At 44.0% G+C, this 13,841-nt stretch overlaps 1 protein-coding gene across 11 annotated transcripts in view; it reads left to right on the top strand.

Moving 5' to 3' along the window:
• The window catches only part of tnrc18 (trinucleotide repeat containing 18), a 179,791-nt gene that overhangs the window by 100,548 nt on the left and 65,402 nt on the right, over positions 1 to 13,841 (top strand). For 10 of the 11 annotated variants that reach the window (XM_087997943.1, XM_087997941.1, XM_043711266.2 and 7 more), the window contains 6 exons: positions 3,030 to 3,444; positions 4,275 to 5,177; positions 9,297 to 9,493; positions 10,707 to 10,843; positions 11,287 to 11,415; positions 11,908 to 12,079. In XM_087997943.1, coding sequence (XP_087854069.1) covers positions 3,030 to 3,444; positions 4,275 to 5,177; positions 9,297 to 9,493; positions 10,707 to 10,843; positions 11,287 to 11,415; positions 11,908 to 12,079 — 1,953 coding nt within the window. The remainder of the gene's footprint in view (positions 1 to 3,029; positions 3,445 to 4,274; positions 5,178 to 9,296; positions 9,494 to 10,706; positions 10,844 to 11,286; positions 11,416 to 11,907; positions 12,080 to 13,841) is intronic. The other variant, XM_087997949.1, reaches the window with a different exon arrangement.

The following is a 13,841-nucleotide window of genomic DNA, read 5'->3' on the forward strand; positions in this document are numbered from 1 at the left end:
CACTCCTTCACTGATCCACTCAGCCACTGAGCCCTGGTTCACAGTTTCTTCAATTGCGGGAGCATCTGAGCATTTATCGCTGCTACCTGTGTCCTAAACACGCACACACACACAAGCACAGGCATACACACAGACACAGGAACACATGCACACACAGACATACATACAGACAGATATATATATATATATATATATATACACACACAGACATGCACACGTATAAACAGATACTCACGCACATACAGACAAATCTATATGCACACACACACTTATAGACAGACATACACGCACAGACACACACACACAGACATACATATAGACAAATATATACACACATATATACAAACACACATACAGGTAGACATACACATAAACACGAGTGCATACACAAATGCACACAGACAGACAGACAACACACAGGCGCACAGATACATACAGAGGCACAAGCACACACGCACACACAACCCACACATAGGTCACATGACTCTCAGTCCACATCGAAATGATGAGAAATCGGAGAGGTTGACGGATTCAGAGTTCCCTCCAAAGGCTCCCTAATAACGAACAAGGTTAGCAGAGCTGGGGAGTCAGGTGGTCAATCTCGTGAGCTGATTTAAGAAGCTGTTTTCAGCTCCAGAAGTTGTAAGAGTGACCCAAGGCAGGCAGTTGGAATCTTAGTGCCAAAGCACCTGAAATCCATCCCCCCTAAACCTCTCCACATCTCTGTCTACCTTCTTTGTCATCACCCTCAGTGCCAAATCCTGGTGAAGAGCGTATCTCTAACTGCGTGAAAGATGCTTTAAACTGTACGTTGTTCTTGTTGAAATTCAGACTGAGCCACCGATATAGTAGCCAGCATGCTACCAGAAGGAACCCATTCCTGGCGATTATTTCTACTTGGTTGTAGCCTGGGCTGTGTTAGCCCTGTGGGGGTTCTGCTGGTTGCCTGTCAGGAAGGTGGCAGAAGCAGCTGGCACAGACCAATGCCATTATTTGGCGAAGGAATGGGAATGGGAATGGGAAAGTTGTTGGATTTACGATGGCAGGCCCTCCTCGGTTCATTGCTTTATGTAAGTGAGGCATCAAGACCAAGAGAAGGTGAAAGAGGGCAACAGTGATGGAGGGGGCTTGTGGGAAAACTGGTTTATCTTCTGATCGATCCATCCACTCATATTTGTGAAATTCAGGCCCTGACTTGAGTTTGGAATCGTTGCACACAGCATCCGAAATTCTGAAGGGAATAAGACAGGGGTGCAGAAGTTGGTCATTCAGCCCACTGAGACTGTTCTGTCATTCAGTGAGATCACGGCTGATCTGACGATCCTCAAACCCATTTTCCTGCCTTTCACCCTCGATTCCCTTCCTGATTGAAAACTCATCTATGTCGACAAAATTGCTGCACTAACACCAAAGGTTTATTAAACGAATGCATGCGCTTCATATTTCACAACCTCCGGATGTTTCAAACACTTTATAACTCATTTTTTAAAGTGTTTTATGTGGTGTTGGAAAGGTATGAGATAATTCAAGCCCAGCAGAGTCTCCCAAACAGGAATGTGATAATAATGACTTCATCTGTTTGAATTGAACGATCAATAGGGACCATGATAACAGCAAGACATCCGGGTTGTCCCTGGAGTAACGTTGTGGAACCACTCCCTCAGTTTCACACTGGAATTTGTACTGAAGTTCCTGGGTTACAAAGTGAACCCCTGACTTTCAGTTTGTGAGGTGAACGTGCTACCTGTTGAGCGAGCTAAAGCTGCCACCTCCAGCGGCTGTGCACACACACACACAAGTCTTTATGTCATCCTCCTCAGCCTTGCTTTCAGCACTCCTCCATAATTGTCGCTGCAAAATTAACAGCGCCAAAGGATCATTAGGATATAGTTAACATATATTGGTGCAGCTTTCGCTATTAATAATTTTGGATTGCTCCATTTTCCCTGTGCCATTTCAGCAGTTGGATTAAAGTAATGCTGATTGGAATTTGCTGAGAATGTTGGTGCTAATGCCCTGCCAACTGGTATATATTGCTAATTGCAGGTGTTGATATGCTGCACTTAGAGTCATAGAGACAAACAAGACGGAAACAGACCCTTTGGTTCAACTCATCCATGCTGACCAAATATTCTAAAACCTAGTCCCATTTGCCAGTACTTAGCCCATATCCCTCTAAATGCTTCCTATTCATATACCCATCCAGATGCCTTTTAAATGTTGTAATTGTACCAGCCTCCACCATTTCCTCTGGCAGCTCATTCCATACACTCACTACCCTCTGCATGAAAAAGGTGCTCCTTAGGTCTCTTTTAAATCTTAAACCTAAGCTCTCTAGTTTTGGCCTCTCCTACCTGAGGGAAAAGACCTTGTCTCTTTACCCTACCCTTGCTCCTCATGATTTTATAAACGTCTATAAGGTCACCCCTCAGCCTCTTACACTCCAGGGAATACTGCCCCAGCCTGTCAGCCTCTCCCTGTAGCTTAAACCCTCCAACCCTGGCAACATCCTTATAAATCTTTTCTGAACCCTTTCAAGTTTCACAACATCCTTCCAATAGGAAGGTGACCAGAATTGCATGTAGTACTCCAATAATGGCCGAACCAATGTTCTGTACAGCTGCAATGTGACCTCCCAACTCCTTTTCTCTTCAAAAGGGGACACGGTAGACTATCTGGATGTGACAAATGCTATACATACAGGGGGTGGGTAGCATGGTCAGACACCATTTTCTGGTACAAACCTGAAATATTTGCACATACGTTTATAAGCTCTACTAGCCAGGAAAGTCTCCCCTGTAGAGTTTGCCATGTAGAGTACAGATATTGCTGTACTTTGTAAAAGATGTTTTTGTAGAACTTAGTTTGATAATCTGGTGCCTGTTGCCAGCCCTGATCCAAAATGGCCGACACTGGTGACCAGAACACTTGTACAATCCCCAACGCTGTTTCATTCTGAGTAAAAATGGCCGAATGCAAATGGGGAGGGAATGTGTTCACTGTGTGCTGCCCTTTTATGTTTCCAACAGGAAAGACTAAAAGCGAACGAGCAGAGGAATGAGATGGAAGATAAAGTGTGTAAGAGAAGCTCTGAGGGAGGCAAGCACGGCCTGGTGACCTCCTCGACGGGGATATTACAGAAACGGCACTCATCGCATTCGCCAGTACCTTCCACCTCCTACCACAAGACGAGCACGCCCCCTCCCTCAGCACATACCTCGTCGCCCAGACTGAAACTGAAATCTGACGTGAGAGTGGAGATGGAGGATCCATTACCCCCCCAGCCTTATCACTCGCCATCTCCAGCCTCCCATCCACCAAGCCCTCCACATGGCTCCCCACCTCCAGCCCCAGCCTTACCCCAGAAAGTGGAAGCATCCGAAGAGTCTGAGAAGAAAAGCTTGGAGAAAGATGCTTCTGCTCCTTTTCAAGCCCTGTTTCCTGGTAAGGAGTTGCACTGAAGCAGTGAGATTTACAGTCGCAGACAATGGCAGTGAAATCACTGCAGTTCAAAATGGCAGTGAGGAAATGAGAGACTGAACCGGGTCACTGCAGACATGATATCAGTTAGGCCGCCCGCTGCAATAAGTATTGCATGCTTTCAACAAATTTCTAAGGTTCCCAGTGATCTGGACGAGACCTAGTCTTGTTTCTGCTTGAGGCCTTCCTCTCCCTCACGTTGAGCCTACCTCCTTCTCTCGAGTGTCAGGTCCCTGACTCTTTGTTTTGATGGGTTGCCATCATAAGCTGGTGATGGAATACCTGGATAGCCTGAAGCAGCCCCGAGCCAAGTAAATGTGAACATTGTTTCTGAAATTCTCTGGTTCAGTTGACATTAACCAGTGCGTGTCTCAGTCTGTGTTCTTCAGTTCAGAAGCCGGGGCGGGTGGTTGTCTGTTTGAATAAATCGTTGTTCCTTTTCTTATTTGTTAAGGATTTTGATTTGTATTGCGACATTAGGTTTCCTGATCAGTCATCATGAAAGCCAGATGTGATCACAGCTAACACTTGGTCCTGTTTGACATGATAAATGATATAAGTTACAAAACGGGGGGAAAGTGCTTTTAAGGTCGTACTGGGATCTCTGTGTTGTGTGCAGAATTTTAGCACATGACTTCATTTCTAAGACCACTGACATCTTGGTATTCACATATAAAGTGTGCTTCATGTATAGGATGTGGTCTAACAGCTTCTACCAGAGAAGCCAGGATTTATCTGATTTGGCAATTAGTTTCACTTGGGAGCTAACTGTTGTTTCTCTCCGTATTTGACAGAGATTCCTCAAGGATATTCTTACCGCTCCCTCCCAACTTCTTTTGGCAGCCATTACCCCTACCTCCTGCAGCCTACTGCTGCATCTGATGCTGATGACTTGGCACCTGACGTACCACTGCCAGAGGCCTCCGAGCCCAGGCCCTGCTCTATCGCCCCATCCTCGCCCGATGTCAAGCCGATACACTTGCACCCCCCATCAGTGCAAGAGGACATGGCTGCAGAACCAATTGAGATCAAAGTGCAGTGTGAAGATCTGATTGAACTGGAGGGCAGCAAGGGCCTATGCGATCGACACCTCGAGGGGCAGAGTAAACCAGGGCCATTTGGTGGAGAAATGACTGACGAGCCAACTGACCTGACCACAGAACACAAGGCTTCATCAACCATAGAGAGCCAGGAAGACCACCAGAACTGTCAGTCACCTTACCAGACAGTAGCTTGCACTCCTGAGGAAGAGGCCAAAGGGGAACTGCAACAAGTGCAGGCCAGCTCTCCTCTCGGTGACTATCAAACTGCAATGACACATTCGGAGGTGGACAGTTCAAAACCAGAGGAATTGCCAGAGCACACTGATCACTATTTTAAAACTGAGCAAGTGGACACTGAGAGCAACATTGAAGAGACATTACACACCGCACCTTTGAATACGACGGAGCAGTTTGAGCTGCATTTCCAGATTCCTGAGGAACACACACCGGAGATAAAGCTGGACGATCCAATGGCTGGCATGAATGCTCTGGTAGCTGCTGTCGAGCTTCCCCAAACCTGCTCCTTACCTGTTGAGACAACCATGCCTTCGGACTTCAGCACAGCGGACAGCTCCTCCCTCATTGGCATTGCGCTGCTGAGCGAGATTGCTGAACTCGAACTAGAACGCCGCAGGTCAAGTGGCGTCAATAAACGTAAGTAACCTTTCCTTTCCTGCTTCTTCCATCCCTGACTCCAGGGAATTTCTGCTTGTCCGGGAATGTTAATGCTGAGTAACAGTAAATGAAGTGAGAGCTCTCAGGTCAGGTCCAGAACAACTAAGTAGAGTTTAAGTATCTCTCTACTCTGTCTCAACAACATAAAAACTAGGAGTAGCAGTAGGCCATTCAGCCCTTCGAGCATGCTCTGCCATTCAGTACGACCATGGCTGACAATCCAACTCAGTCCCATGTTCCCACTTTCTCCCTAATTTGCTTCTTTTTGCCTAAAGAACTAGATCTTAACTCTGTCTTGAAAACATTCAATGTTTTGTCTCAGCCTCTTTCTGTGGCAGAGCATCCAACAGGCTCACTCCACTCTCTGGTGAAGACATTTCTCCTCCTGAGTAGTCTATCCCATAACATTAGATCGTGATCCTGGTTCTAGACTCCATCAGGAACATCCTTCCGGCATTTATCTTATAAGTTCTGTGAGAACTTTATAGATTACTTTGAGATCCTCCCCCACAGCCTCATTTGCATCTTAGCTCTGATCTCAGTAGATACCCCTCCGTTCCCACCCCCCACTTCTGCAGTATTGTGACCATTCTCATCCCTCACGTCAGCCCTGCTGTATCTTTCTCTAAGTGTGATAGGCAGCATAATGCAAACTTTGGGAACTGCTTGCTTTCCACTCAGTCCACTACAGTCACCATAGCGGCAGGATTTTTAAAAATCATTTCTGTACAGATTTACACTGTAAACCTGCGGCAAACTGTCAAAAAGCTTTAAAAATCCTTTTTCCTAGAATTCCAACGGAAAATAAGATTAAGGAAACAGCACAGAATCTTGCAATAAGAACACAAAGGGTGCCATTTGAGGTCAACCATTGTATGGATCAAAAGATCCTGCAATCAAAAATACTCTGTGCACAAGAGTCCATTCTGATATGTGATATAATTAATTCTGATAGAAATATTTACATTTGATCAGATTTCAATGGAACGGGATGATAGAGAATTAAAATCTAGTTAGAATGATTGCATTCGAGATTGGAAGGCTTCTGCTCTTTCTGCTGACTAGAAACTGGTGAGGGAAAATGAGAGAGGTCAGTCTTCAACTCCTGAACAAAACCAATTGCTGTGTCCCCCTGCTTTGATTGGCAATGGGAGAGAAACCACAAGGTTGGCCAAACTGGGAACTCAAAACAGTTACACTGAGGAGAGGCGCCATCGGGTTGGAGATGAAAGCCCAGTATTCCCAACCAGAGAGTGTAGCTTTGCATCTGGCTAATGTTCTGCCTGATCCAAGGGCTGCTTGACTCGGTCACAGAGTGCCAGGAGTCGGAAAAAGTATCCGCAGCCAGAATTAATTAGCATGAAGATATGCCAAAAGAAATATAAATAGAACCCTTCTTCTTTTCCATGCATCCATCCAAATCCACACTAGTTTGGCCACCAAGTTGTTGTTGCAAAATTTGAAGCCAATTATGACCCTTCTGGGGATCTTCAAAATGAAACCTCCTAAACCATATGTTCTTTCATGGAAATTTTTTGTGACATTTTTACAAAGGAAATAAATGATTTGAGGACTGTGTGGCTTCCTGTGAATGGATTCTTACTGCCCAATGTACACAGCAGCTTTTTCACATTGCTTTGCTAAGGCTCATTGATGCATTAACCTTGCCTTGTGTGTGAATTGTATTTTGGAAAATAACCCACCATCCTGAACAACTACTCAGAAGGGCATTATGAAGCTAAAGAGGGTTCAGAAGAGGTGTACCAGCCTGTTGCTGGAAGGCTTGAGTTATAAAGAAAGGCTGGACAGGCTGAGACTTTTTTCACTGGAACGTAGGAGATTGAGAGGGAACCTGTTAGAAGTTTATAAAATAATAAGGAGTATACATAGAGTTAATGGTAGTTGTGTTTTCCCTAGTGGGGGAGGGGGGGGAGGATTTAAAGACTAGGGGTCACATTTTGGAGGTGAGAGGAGAGAGATGTAAAAAAGACATGAGGGGAAAATTTTTTAAACAGAGGTTCATGTGTGGAATGAAATTCCAGAGGAAGTGGGAGATGCAGGCACAATTACAACGTTTATGTACGTGAAAAGGAAAGGTTTGGAGGGATATGGGTCAGGAGCAGGCCAGTGCGACTAGTTTAGTTTGGAATTATGTTCGGCATGGACTGGTTGGACCGGAGGATTTGTTTCGGTGCTATATGATTCTATGACAATGACTATGACTCTATGAAGCTGAGAGTCATGCCTGTGAGATATTCAAAGGTCTTGTCAAGAAGTCAAGATGTGCTTTTAAAAATCACATCTTGATGAGCAGGAAAGGATAATTTATTTTGTCCTCTTCCATTTCTGTCATTTTTTCTCCCATATCCCCTTTGTAAATACCATCATGAGGAGACTAATGTAGTCACCGTAATCCCAGAGGATCATGGGGCTGCCCTCTCATTAGACAGTGAAGGCCACTACACTTAAGGTCTGGGGTGAGACTGAGAAGCAGGACTTTCGTGGTGATGGTGGGAATAGAACAGGAGTTGAAGCTGTGTTGTTGGCATCAGCCTGTATTGCCAACCAGTCATCTAGCTGGTTGCAATAAGAACACAAAGGATTCCATTTGAGCTCAACCATTGTTGGTTGATAGGAGCTAACCAACCCCTTATGAGGAAACCATTAGTGAGTGAAAAAAACTTATTCCAAGTGAACATTTTTGTCATCTCTCGAAGTGTCCTTTTGCACTGGTTGGATTTCTCAGATGGTGACAGGAGACCGGATTTTGAATAAATTAGAAGCTCTTTCACATAAATCTCTAGACAGTTGACATACAGTGACCCATTAGTAAAATGGTGCCTTGTGGGTCATAGGCCTGTTTGTTTTTGTCAAGTGTGCAGTTGACATTTCTTTAGAACAGACAGGGAGAGTTCAGAAAAGTTGGCTGCATTTCAACTGTGTGATGTTGCCAAACATTTGAATGACAATGAAGGTATGAACATTCAAGTATCATCATCTGTTGACAGAATTTAGCTTTAACAGAGTTCAGACAGTCTGAAGTTACACTTTAGTGACCAGTTCATGGAGAAAGATCTGATTGGAGCATTGAAGCCAAAAAAAAACTCACTGTTACTCTGAAAAACATGCTGAGTTATAAACTTGATATAAACTATGCCCTGTTTTAGATCTTTACAGTAAGTTCATTATGGTACTATTTCCCGTTAACTTAAAGTTTATTTAACTTATTTTTGGCCTGTAGGCTTCACTGGGTGTGGTTGATACTTATTACCATTACCAGTCATAGGTTGTCCTGAACTTTAGGAGCTTGCTATTACACTTCAGTTGGGGGTGGGGGGGGGGGGGGGGGGGGGGTGTGATGTTAAGAGGCAACCACATTACTGTGGAGTCCACAGAGGTCCAACAAGGAAGGGAGTGCAAATTTTCTACCCTACAGTTCATCAATGAATCAGCTTTTGTTTTAGTTTCTGTGATCCAGTTGTTTATTACTGAATACCAGCTGTTAATTTAATGGGCGGGGGGAAGCGGCAATGGCTTAGTGGTGTTATCACTGGACTGTTATTCCAGAGACATAGGTAATGTTCTGGGAATCCAGGTTCAAATCCCACCATGGCAGATTGAATTTGAATTCAATAAAAATATGGAATTAGAAGTCTGATGACCCTTAAGGCCATCACCTGATGATGACCATGAAACTATTGTCGATTGTTTGGAAAACCCATCTGGTTCTCTGATGTCCTTTAGAGAAGGAACCTGCCATCTTTACCTGGTCTGGCCTATGTATGACTCCAGACCTACAGCAATACAAAACTGCCCTCTGGGAAATTAGGGACAGGCAATAAATGCTGGCATAGCCAACGACACCCTCATCCTGTGAATGAATAAAAAAAATTAAACCTTGATCCAAATTCACAAAGTGCCCTGGCAGAACTTCAACTCTCAGTCTTGGTCGGCCTAAGCCTATCGATCATCCACATTTGTAACACCATACTGACCGGGAAAGACCGAGGAGAGAATCATGTATTCTGTGTCAATTTTTGATGACAGTATCCCTAGCCAGGGAAGAAGTGACTTTTTAAACTTATATTTTGTTTGAAGGGCTGGAAGGTGGAGGGAGTCACTTGGATTTGGAAAGCCTCCTTGTTGCTAGCACCCAGGCGCTCATGATGGACTCCATGCCTTCGATGAGCACTGAAATGTTTGAAGACACAAAGAATGGCCCGGTGATGATAAGGCTTCCTCGTGAGCTCAATCCCAACAAGAGGTACAGCTGGATGCAGAAGAAGGACGAGCCTGTGAGTATATTTGAATTAAAAAGAAGAGTTGCCTTGGGTTACTTATCATTAAGAGAAACATCAATACTGCCCAACCTAGGTCATGGAAAGATTTATGCATTTATGTACCACTTATCGTAATACAGCCAATGATAGACTTGTATCGTAGTAAAGGCTTCTAACTTGGAACCAGTTTGCTCCCATAAATAGTATTGTGATCATGATTAGATGATCCATTTTGTTTATTGGTCAAGCGATCGGTATTTACCAGCACAAATCCTCTTAGAAATAGAAATGTGAGTTCTTCAATTGGAGTAGGTAGGTATTATCTACATGTTACCTGAAAGGTGGCACTTGTGAGAGCGCCAGTCTGGATTTTGTGGTCAAGTACCCAAAGTGGGACTTGAACCTACAGACTTCTTACTTCAAGACGAAAATGCTGCCACAGATGCCTTCTCTAATTATAGACAAGAGCACAGAGCCTAGAACCATTAAAATGTCTGATTGAAATCATGTCCCATTCCATGTGCACTCCACCTGAAAGTGAGTCCTTGGCTCATTGTCTGCTGATGCACTTACTGAGCTGTTACCCCAGAGTTTTTGTCAGTGCTAGTTTGCTGTTACTTTCCAGTATGTAGGCCAGGAGAAAGAGGCAGGTCCCAAGTCTTTGTCAGACAGAACAGGAAATGAACCCATATTCTTGGCCATATGTTTACCATCTAACCACCTCAGCTAACCGGCCTCCCATTCTATTTAAATACTCCAGTTTAATAATGGAAAATGGCTAGTTCATTTATTCCATATTTATGTTTGTACTGGTAAATCAAAAGTGGGTTTATATTTGGTTAAATCAGATAGAACAGCAAAAAGTGTGCATAAGCACAGAACTTACTTCCCTATTTTTGAAAAAGGATTGAATGATATACTAGTAGCATTTGTAACATTTACTTGATGTTAACAATAATTGCAGGAGATAGACCAAGGAGTCCTCCTTTAATTTAAGCAACTAGCTAAATATTTTTATATTGCAATGTATGCATTGCAAACGTGAATGTGAATCACTGACCTAATTACACCATAAAGTTATTGAATGGAGAGAGAAGGTTAAAGGTGTCCTTCAGGACTGTGTCGTTTTAAATCGATGGAGGCAATGAAAATGAATTCCACATCAAACAGTTGTACCCTGCTGGCTGCTTTCAAGACTTTCTCTGAAGCACTGTGCTTTCAAACTTAGATGTTCTCCATTAAATCTGCCATTGAGGGGATGGATGCCATGGAGTTGGATTACAGGATGAAGCTGGCAGAACTACAGAGGAGATACAAGGAGAAACAAAGGGAACTGGCCAAGCTCCAGAAGAGGAGAGACTCGGAGTAAGTGATTTAGCTTCAAAGGCAGCCCGTTGAATGGTCTGCAAATCAAAGGCAAGCTGGTGCAGCCATACTGCTCAGTGACTCAAATCTTCACAGCTATTAGATAATTCTGGACGTTAGCTATTACACTTCAGTCATAACAAAAACAGCTGCATATTGGCAAAAGTCTAGCAGGGCAGGCCATACCCCAAACTTGAGCCATCTTTTCTGAAAGACTAAGCAGTTTAACACTCTCAAAAATCACCAGTAGTTGGCCCAGTCTACTGCCCCAGGCAAACATCCCAACAGGGACATCATTAGGCAAGTTACTTTACGTTCCATAGATGGGGATAGGGATTCACGTTGACTCACTTAATCAAGGCCAGGCTGCTCAAACGTTCTCTACTACTAACAAGTTTAGTTGCTAAATCACATTTAAAATAATCCGTATTGTATCTCCGTAGAGAAAAACGGGATGAGAAAAGTAGGAGTTTGTCGCGGAGAGGACCTGGAAGGCCGCGAAAGAGAAAGCATGGCTCAAGCGCTCCGTCACCGCATGTTGATAGAGGGCGAAGTGACAGCAAGAGTGGGAAGTAAGTTAATGCGTGGAGAGACATGGTTCATCGTTGGTTAGCTGTGACTTGGCCAGTGTTATCTGAACGAGCGCCAGTCAACCTCTACAGGCTGGGGGTTGGGCTCAGTATTTCCATCATCCCCCCCCCCAACCCTGGCCCAGATATACATGGGCACCTAACTTCCATTTCCTGGCAGCCGGTCACTCCTAGCTATCTCTGTAAAAATCAAAGGAATGATCAGCCTGGTGTAGGGGGAGAGGCCACACAAGGTAGGGAAGCAGGTTGAAGGCCAAACACTCAAATGATTGAGTCTTAGGGACTTCAGGAGCAGTCTGTGAAAGGGTCCCGCCTCTCCGCACAGGTTTGTTTCATTTCAATGGACTAGCGTGCCAGCTGCAAGAGGGCTGTCTCTCTCTCTCTCACTCTCTCTCTTTCTCTCTCTCTATCTCGCTCCCGCACCCTTGTGGCGTGCGCTGGGCTCGGCTTTGACCCCTGCGTTTCAATCTCCAGGCATGGGAAAGGCTTCTCGCTCTCCGACGAGATGGAGACGGCCGACGGCTCCAGGAAGAAGGTGAGGTCGGCAGCCCAGGATGATGACGATGAGGCGGAAAGCGTGAGCGTGAAAGCAAAAGGGCAGAGTCGCATGTGGGAGCAAGATGCGTCTTCGAGCTTTTCACACGAGGTGAGCCAATTGCGACAAAGCTCCTTCAGAAGGGCCCTTCCACGTGTCCTTCATTGTTAGGATGTTTCTCCATCTTGTCAACCATCTATCACGGTCATAACTCAATAATAAATCTCTTCTAATGGCTGAGCTAAAATTACGAATAAATTAATAAGCTATTAAAATGACTAAATTATCTGTACAACGCTCATAGGAACTAGGTGGGAGCATGCAATGGAATTGGCACCCAGACAAGAAATCTTATCAATCATTTATTTTCAGAAATAAATATTTTTAAGAACATCAGATCAAGAATCCACCCAAAACATAACCTTGGACTCAAAATGACATTGTTGTCTGAAGCTGTCCCCCACCTACATTACCAACCCCTCCATTATTTATCAAGTGTATTCAGTGACCTTAACTTCTTCAACTCAAAAGATACATTTCCCCTCAACATAGGTGGGGGTCAACATAGCATGTGGTAACGGGAAGAATAGACGCCGTCAAAGTAGCCATTCACCGGGCAACTGTCCTAATGAGCAGCTAATTCGATAATGGCCATCTTTTGCCATTACTCAGCGGTAAAACAGCCCTCAAAATGTCTGCCCTCAGATTGTCCTGAGCCAGCAGTTACCCCAAATAAAACCAAGAGCAAAATAATTGATCAGACAATTTATGTAATCACATTTAGGATAATCGGTGCTTTGTGCATCCTCTCGCCTATATGACTTTCTGAAATTGGAGGGCCATGTGAGGGAGGTCATGTTAATGGAACTGTTTGAATATTGCTTGAACGTTCCCATCTTCCTGTTGTTATTTGCCATGCCATTTGAAATCAAGTGACTTCCATGTATGCAAATAGATGTTTTTGTAATCAATCTGTGCAGAGATGTTATTACACACCTCTGAAGCAGCTTGGAGTTGAACCAAGGCCTCCTGTGTCAGAGGTAGGGACACTACCACCGCAACACGAGAGCTCCTCCAATCTGAAAATACTCTTTAACGCATTTCCAATGATTACTGTTTGTAAAATAGTGAGTGCTAGTAAAAAGAGTACATTTATGCTTTGGTTCACAGGAGCCTTGTTTTAGTCAGTTCTTCCATTTACTAAATTAAAAATTCATAACCACAGCTCCTTCTAGGTGAAAAGGTTTAAGAGTAGTGGTTGTCTTTCAAAATATGCAATCATAGGTGGTCAGTGGGCTGGTGCGGAAAAAAAAGGTACAGAATACTTGCCATTATTCTGATTGGATCCATTTATAAGACAAAGTGGACATTTTCACAGCAGACAATTCAAAATGACAAATGTCACACTCCAGTGGGTTAATGCACTGGAAATCAAGCCCTGCTACATCTCGTTCACCACAAAAGATAATGTTTTTATATAAGTACACAAAAGTCCTTGGTTTACCCGATTTGCAGACCCAGGTCAATGGAAACTGCAGACCAGGTTTCTATAATTAATTAAAATTACTATTTATTAAAATTAATAGACTTTAGCTGCTGATAAACAGTTAAAACTGTCAACATATCACTCCACAAATTAAAACCTTAGTCTCCTTACAAACTCCTCTTTGCGCACGAGCACCACTCACTTTCTCTCACAAGCACCAACCTCATACACATACACCACACACACACAGACCACTCTCTCTCTCTCTCTCTCTCTCTCACATACACACACCACTCTCTCTCTCACACACACATACACACACACAGACCTCTTTCTCTCTCTCTCTCACACACACACACACCACTCTCTCTCTTTCACACACGCATA

Source organism: Chiloscyllium plagiosum, unplaced genomic scaffold (genome assembly GCF_037043375.1).
Source record: "Chiloscyllium plagiosum isolate Xiang-an unplaced genomic scaffold, Cpla_swu_hap1 HiC_scaffold_20, whole genome shotgun sequence".
Classification (NCBI taxonomy): Eukaryota; Metazoa; Chordata; class Chondrichthyes; order Orectolobiformes; family Hemiscylliidae; genus Chiloscyllium; species Chiloscyllium plagiosum.